This window comes from Orbicella faveolata, unplaced genomic scaffold, assembly GCF_042242905.1.
Source record: "Orbicella faveolata isolate gen_17 unplaced genomic scaffold, um_ofav_v1 contig_34, whole genome shotgun sequence".
Taxonomy (NCBI): domain Eukaryota; kingdom Metazoa; phylum Cnidaria; class Anthozoa; order Scleractinia; family Merulinidae; genus Orbicella; species Orbicella faveolata.
The window spans coordinates 29394300-29402306 of record NW_028301563.1 but is presented as its reverse complement, the minus strand read 5'-3'; the positions used below and the strand labels follow the sequence as shown (position 1 = coordinate 29402306).

General features: G+C 39.8%; 2 protein-coding genes across 3 annotated transcripts in view; one reads left to right on the top strand and one right to left on the bottom strand.

Moving 5' to 3' along the window:
• Positions 1-4048: 4048 nt before the first annotated feature.
• Positions 4049-6289, bottom strand: LOC110067129 (uncharacterized). Its single transcript, XM_020774423.2, has one exon. It carries the CDS (start codon positions 5808-5810, stop codon positions 4686-4688), a length of 1125 nt encoding a protein of 374 aa, XP_020630082.2. The 5' UTR covers positions 5811-6289; the 3' UTR covers positions 4049-4685.
• Positions 6290-6953: 664 nt separating this feature from the next.
• The window catches only part of LOC149105687 (somatostatin receptor type 2-like), a 29778-nt gene continuing 28724 nt past the window's right edge, over positions 6954-8007 (top strand). For both annotated transcript variants that reach the window (XM_089271579.1, XM_089271578.1), the window contains exon 1: positions 6954-7997. The gene's annotated coding sequence lies outside the window, so the exon portion shown is untranslated. The remainder of the gene's footprint in view (positions 7998-8007) is intronic.

Genomic DNA, 8007 nt, shown 5'->3' with positions numbered 1-8007 from the left:
CATAATGCCTCAAGTAGCTTTCGGTTGGTCTTTGCAGCTCTTCCAATCTCTCCTTTGTTGAGAGCTTTCGCTCAGGAAATGCAATTTGACGATTTTCAGAAGTCGGTTTGGGAGCCTTAGCGCGTAATCTTTCTGCGGCGACAGCGACTAAAGCCAAGCGGCGAAAGCCACGTAGCGCGTCGACATTTTGCCCTGTTGCACTTGTCGAGCTCTGTTCCTTGTCTGTATTTCTATTTGATGAAACTGAGGGATTCCCCGCGTTTATTACAATTCCCAGAGGCGCTACGACAGTTGATATTTTTCTCCGGGCAGTTCTGTTATGGTCAGTCCACCCGTTACCAAGGTGACCAACACCTCCCGTTGCACCTGCCTCTTGTGTCGAGCTTGTTAACGCATGCAAATGTCTTGTGCTTTTATTTCCTGATAAGCTTACCTTTCTGGAAACGCGTTTATCGCTTTCACTACTATTTGTTTCGTCTTTACTTCCCGAGTTAAAATTAAAATTACTGCCTTGTTGTGAGTGATCCGGTGTTTGTACTCTTGCTATTGGAGACTCCCTGCAAAGATAAACGTCGCTTGCACAGATCTCAGTATTTTGTAATTGTCCATTTGTAATTAAAGCCAAAGGTGATGTTGCTTGTATAATTTTGTCTACGTTGTTTTCCTGTGGTCCGATGTTGTCGTTCGAAACATCTGGTAGCTCTTGAAAACTTGAGTTACTTCCATGTGAAGTTTTTCTCTTATTGTCGAGAACTTTCTTGGAAACGTTTACCAAACTGTCTTTGATATATTTGTTCTTTACTTCGGCGCTTGTCTCATTAACCATTCTGGTAGTTGTATTTGCACTTGTAGATGCCGAACGCGTCTGAAAATTGATTTTTTCTAGCGAATTATCCGGATCAGATTTCGAATTCGATAAAGGCGTGTAAAGAAGATTAGCGAGTTCACTTGGTAGTTTTGCACTCAAAAAGTTGGCTCTTAGCTTACTTTGATTTCTCGACAAAGTGGTTTTGAAAATATGCGATTCTGAACCCCCAGATTGAGGTCGACAATCCTTTGATGGTACCGCTAAATCAAGTTGACCAGTTGTGAGTTTTTTTCGTGGTAAAGTGACAGTAACCTTGCTGTCTTCGCTTGTTTGACTCGAAGACTGTAGTGGATCACTAATCTGACGAATCGCTCTTCTCGTACTTTTTGTCTCACTCGACGCAAAAGACAATTTTCTGTATCTCATATCGCTCGGGACAGATATTTTTCGAAGTCGTGGGTTAATTTCCGTATTTTCCGGGTTTCCAGAATAAAGGTTTGAAATTGAACCAGCTCTTGATCGTCTCGGAGAATTAATTTCCATTAGCGATGTTTCCATACTCTGATTTTTGCTGGTTTCGGCCGCGAATGCGTTGGCCAGTGTTTCCTGCCTGTTTGAGATTTGTTTAATAGTCTTGTCTTGCTCTCTTTGAAACTGGTCGAGGCGTTTTTGCAGTATAGACCGCTCGTGGAGATAAGCCTGGGAAACCCTTCGATCATGCGATAAACCCGATGTTTTTCTCCTATCCATCGGAAACTGTTGACAAAGTCACTTCGGGGAAATCAACTCAAATCGGTGAAGAGTAATGTTTGTCTAAGCCGTAAACGCAACAAAATGTCCCATAAAAGCGATTTCTACCCGTCGTGCGTTAATAAGAAAAACTGCCAAAAAATATCATCCGATGATTTAGCAGCGTGAACAAAAGAAATATATGTTCCGGAAGATTCTGAACCTAATGATCGAGCCATCACGTTGAAAAATATGGTACTTGCAACTATATGACCTGCGGGTCAATATTACCTTAAAAATACATACATCGATCGGCAATCGAAACATGTTTGCACAGCATGAATAATTTATATTCAAATCTGTTTGATGTCTGTTTTATCCAAGCATTTTCTTTGAACGTACATTAGCCTTAATTAAAATAGTATTTTTACTTTAACACTTAAAGGTGGTTGAAACCTTGCATCCGATGTATGTTTTAAAATTTCCTTAGCTCTAAAACCCATCATAAACTTCAAAGTAATTGCTTTTTTCGTGGAATAAATTGCTGTCAAAATTATCGCCACGACCAAGTTAATCGATACGTTTCAAAACTACTTGTAATGACAACTCCGCCCACATCAATTTCTAATTTTAATTTTTAATAAAATTGTGGCGGAAAGACTCGCAGCCCAAAAAAACCAAACAGACGAACTTCAGCAAGTCTGTGCAGCCTATTCAAGGATTTATATTCCAATGTAACCGGCAAAATCAAACAAAAGCTATAGTTGAGTTGTTGCCATGTTGTTGTTGTTGTTGATTAAAAGAACTACGTCACGTTGCGCATCTTGGAAAATTGAGCCTAAATTTTTCAAGTATGTCGTTTGTAATCCGTGTTAATCTTCTCCATCCTTAACCATCCTTGTTCTTATAAGGTTTATTATTATCTCTTTGGTGTTTTTCCATCTTACTAAACTACTATTTTCATGTTTTCTCCAATTTACAGGTAATTTATTACGCGGCCAAAATAACTCAAAATGTCGTGACTGAGCTCCTTTGAGTACAAATACATGATAGGCCGTTTAAAGGCTAGCTACTGCGCAATCCTTTAATCTTAAGAACATTGCACTATACGTAAATAAGAATAAGTGGGCCGCCTCCGAGCCGAGCCAAACATCAATGTCTACTGGTCAGTGGTATATCTTAACATCTCGTAGCTCAAAGCAGGGGAGGCCAAGCCATTACAAGGGGGACATCGGCCATTTATGGGAAGTTTAAAGTATTGTTAAACAGCCAATCTCGTGGGTTTACCCCTAACTCCCTCCTGAACATAGCGGAGAAAGCGAGCGACTTATATAGGTGCTGCTCTGAGCTAAATAGATTTAATAGAGTTGAAGCGAGAATAAGATGAAGGAGTAACACGATATGGGCAACGCAATATTATAACGTTCCATTTGACTCGAACTTATTCTCGACACGGGCTTGGATGTTTCCAGGCGAAACGGTAAACTGAAGTGAGCAGCAAGTTTTCGCTTCAACTTATAAGAATTGGACGATCAGTATTATTGACTGAAACATTTATTAACCTGCCATTTTACACCAGCCCGTTCACATACATAATAACACACGCTTAATGAGTTTTAACCACTCACGTCAACTGCATTAATACTGGCTTTGAAGATTATCTCTGCTAGTTGAAAAATTGCCAAAATTATACATTATCTCACTCTATAAAAGCGGAAAATTTTCAATTTCATACACATTTTCCCAGTCATTTAGATTTTAGCTGGCTTCAAGCTAACTCCTAAGTACCAGAATAGAGACAAGAACACAAAAAGTTGAATTCTCGTAAAAACTTGACTTCACTGAAAGAAAAATATGCAAACTAAAGAACATATCTTTCCCTAAAATCACGATCTCGTAATGACAATCGTGAAACGTTCGGAATAACAACGAATGCTTTCGGGCTATACGATTTGTACTTTTGTCAGGATTCCAAAAATGTCCCGAATTGAGTCCAATTTTTTTGAGGGACACTTTTGGATCAACAACTAACGTTTTCCAAAATACCACCTTCGTACCGCGCTAAGAATCCCGATTTCGAGCATATTCCGAGGATAGACGAATAGTTTCAACCGGATTACTTTCGTAAGAGGTTCGGATTATTTACGAACGTCTCCTGAGGATACGCTTGGTTCCTGATCACATTCGTGACACGTTCCGAACATTAACGAACATTTGACAAGGTTGCGGTTTGTAACAGAATACTTTCGAAACACATCCAGAAAACTCGCCAAGCATATGCGATTGCCCAGCCGTTAGTGTTGAAAACGTTTTTTTTCTATAGGAAATTGTCGGTAAACAAAATGGGGCGCAATAGTATAGAACGAAGTTCGATTTGACACGAGACATGTCAGCTGTGTATCTCTTATTCAAGGCAATTATTTAACATTTAGCAAAAGCAAACGCGCCGTGCATATTTAACAAAAAGAAAAAAAAACACGAAAACACACATTTGACTAGCTGCGACACAGATTAAATTTCATATTCTCAGAGGCTTTTATTTAATTTTGTTCAGCTAGCTAAGATGTCGTTTAAGATTATTCGATTATATATAACTTGAAATTAGCAAGAACATGCACGTTTGAATAATCTCCAACCAAGAGGCTTTTCAGGAAATTTCGCATGATCTTTACTAAGTAGATTAGTAGTATTATTAAAGGTGTTGACGGTTTGTACAATATACTGATTTTATTTAGTTAAGTCACGCACTGAACACAATTTCACATTAATTTTCCTAACCGAATATGAACGTCGTCTCACTTATATAAATTAATGCTAATATTTCAAAGCAACCAAATGTATAAAGCACTTTAAGCTTCGTGTTTCTTCGTTTTAAAACGGAAAACGATTCCGTTTCCGCTACTCAATTTTTTTTTGGTTTTCAAAACATATGATTAAAGTGGAATTATTGAAAAAATTTTTCACATACAGCCTTAGCTAACACAAAACATTTCCAACCAAAATAATCGATGCCTTTATTATTGGCAAAGAACGGGATCCTTCCGTTTGCTAAAACTTTGCCAGTTTTTTGACTGATTTCTGACGAAACTTGTATTAATTCAACCATAGTTTACATAACCTCGGACGATGTTGTTTTTGGCCCGCTGCGTCAAATTCGATTGCTTTCTTGGCTTTCTTTAGAAAACCTTAAGTATCCGCAATATCTGAGGTCTTCAATATTGGGTTCTTTGTCACTGAGGGCGGTCGCCGCAAAGAGGTCGTCTTGAAATTTTTGGGGAGGCTTGGCGATACTCTTGTTAGATGATTTATGTTCGTGGGCGTTTTGTAAGGATTGAAAAGTATCGCCTAGACCATTTGACTCCTCTTTGGCGCCCATTCGCTTGGCCGGAAACTTCGACTGCTTTCTGGAGTCGTGTAATGAACCACGAGGCGGTGCGAGTTTAAAATTCAGCTGTGAGTTAGGCGACGTTTTTGGTCGAGAAAGAACGTTTCCTGAATCACCTTGAGTTTGGAGTGAATGCATCCTTGAACTCGCATCCGCTACTCGTGGCGAAAGCCCCCTTCTCGCTGTAGCTTCTTCGTTGCTGTGCCGATTCGAAGTTGAAATGTGTATTTTCTTTCTCATCATCTCTGGCGTGGTTTTCAAAAGTGGTTGCAGCATTGCCACAGGAGCCGTCTTGGACCTTTCCAGCTTTTTATGTCCCATCTCTTGCCAGTCGCTCGCCGCGTCTCTCCCCAATTGAAGGCTGTAGTGAATCTGAGGCGAGCCAATGGACCTTGCTCTTGATTTGGTTACATCATTCGATGCCGTCCTCTCCCCCGATTTCACAGCATGGCGAACGCCTTTGAGGGCGGGAAAAGACGAAGTGTTTGTGCTACGAATGTTTAATCCGTCTAATACCTCGGGAAAGCTCTGGGTGCGACGAAGTTTCGACTTTTGCCCATTAGCGACAGGACTTCGGGGAGGGTGAACTCCGCCGTTAGGCTCTACATTGTTCAACGCGTGTGCTCCTAACAGTGGATCTGTCGCGAGGGCCTTCATGGATTCCCTGATTTCATCGAGTTTGCTTGCCACTCCGGCAATCTCTTTGTTGTGAATCTTTTGATACGCGTTTATTCTGCGACGAAGAATGTGGTCTTCATGCTCATTTAAAGTCGACATGCGTTTGGTTGTCGATGATCCAATCCGTTCAGCAGGTTCCTTGCTGTCGCGCGAAGACATCCTCCCTTTTGTTGCTTTTAGTGAAAATTGAACGCAATAACAATTTGGCATGTGCCACTTGAGACCGAAATTCGATATAGAAAATCACAAAATGTGTGATTGCGACAGCTTTTCTACTAATTCTTCAGCCAGATTTTGTCTTTTTGAATTTCCTTTTCACTAGAAGCACTGATTATCAACGAGAAATCCTCTCTGTTTTTCCAAATCAAAGAAGTCCCTCCGTTGTTTTCCTTGTCCCTGGGGATAGCTATATACAAAACTACGTGTTAGTTCTTACCATTTTTTAACATGCAAATTTGGATCTTTCTGATGTGTTTTGCTGTCGTTGCTGGGCGATATGAAGAGCTATTTCATTTCTATTTACCACTAACTGTGCTCCGGGCAATGCCACAAAAAACCACCTGCCCAGTGAAGTGGCAATCTGCCACGTTTATCGAGGTGCCTATGTTCTGTTTTCATTGTTGATTGTCCGTTTCTCCTGTTCGCAGTCGCCAAACCACGTAAGTTTTTCGATTCAGGTTCATCTTTAATCGGTACAATCTATCATTAGAATTCAAACCAGAAACACCCAAAATTTTACCCTGCCATTCACAAGTATGACAGTGACATTATTGACAGTGTTCAAAAGATTTAAAGCAATAGAAAAAGGTGTAATTAGTTTATATAATCACGCCTTCTAGAGAGTGAACGGAAACAGCGTTTTATCCTGTCAGTTTTATTTGTCATTCATGACTAATGTTACCGCAATAAAGGGGAAAACACTTTACAGAAAACAAGTGAGAAAAACTTAATACTTAAAAAGAATTAATTTGAGGAAAACTCAAGACAACAGATTTCCTACTTTAAGTTTGGCTTTTTAGACCTCTTCTGCTGTAGTGAAACTGTTTATATCGTATGCAGCTCATTCGACTTTGAGTTTATGTTTTGTTTGTACAATCGTTATTTGAATATTGGCCCGTAACAGTCCAACACAGGCCTTTCTAACAAACAAAAGCTATCAATCAAGTTTTCATGTTTCCTTAGATATAAAAACTGAAAACACGCAGAACAGTTCGAAATATCATTTGTTCATACTTATTGCAAACACCCCTTTCAGCCGGTGTGGATAATGACAATATGACAACCCATCAAGAAGCTCAGTATTTCTAGAAAAATCTAGTTTTATCACATCAAATGCACTGGTGAGGAATATCGAGGAAAGCTGTGTATCAGAAAGTGAACAAGTGACCGTATTTGCAGAGAAATGTTGACTCCTTCTACCATCTCAAAAGGTTGAATCGTTTGTCAGTTGGATTATAAGGCATATTCCTTCTTTTAAACTGAATAAGCTGAACTTCGTTAGTTTAAGACAAGAATGAAATAGCACGCTTTGCGCGCCCGATATCAATTTTCCTCCGCGCTAACTCGGCATATTGAGACTCGCCAAGTGCACGAGGGTTATATTTAAGCAGCGGAGCACTTTTTCCGTTCCACATAGCCTCATCTAAGTACGAGGAGGGGGTGGGAGAATTCGAGACAGTTATGCAAACCCGAGACGTAGTCTCGGGTTTGCATAACTTTCGAGAATTCCCCCGAGTGTTTAGATGAGGCTATGCAAACACGGAAAAAGTGCTCTATTTCTTTTATAAAATAATTCTCAAAATTACGCTAAAATGTCACAACCGTAGGTGTTTACATGCCCTCATCTAAACACACCTATCGACCAATGAGAGCGCACGTAGTATATACGTCAGTTATTTTATAAAATATAATTTATATGCACTAACGTCGGGTTTGCCAATTGTTTCGAAATGAAATCCATGCATGTAAGTCATTCAAGTCCTAAAGGATGCCCAAAGCTCAAAAAGAGTCTTGCTTAGAAAACTACCCCATGGCAACATTCACTGCATCGTGGTTAAAATCCATCAATGACCTAGCTATGCAAACTCATCCATAAATAACCACTTTGAAACTGACACGCATAACGCCAAACCTTGCATAAGCCGGAACGCGTGATTGAAAGGATATCCTCCTTGGACTTTGGACCTACGATTATAAATAGTCTTTTTACTACCGCTAATACTTGTATAATATGTGTGGAACAGCACGACTTTGCATAAAAATTACCTTCGACTGTCACTACTGTTATTTCATTATACAGCGACCACTGGTGGACACGAAAATTTTAGACTGGATATATGCTGAAAACAGAAGAACAATGGCTTCATCCACGGAAAACATCACAATCATGGCAAACTGGTGAGTACTT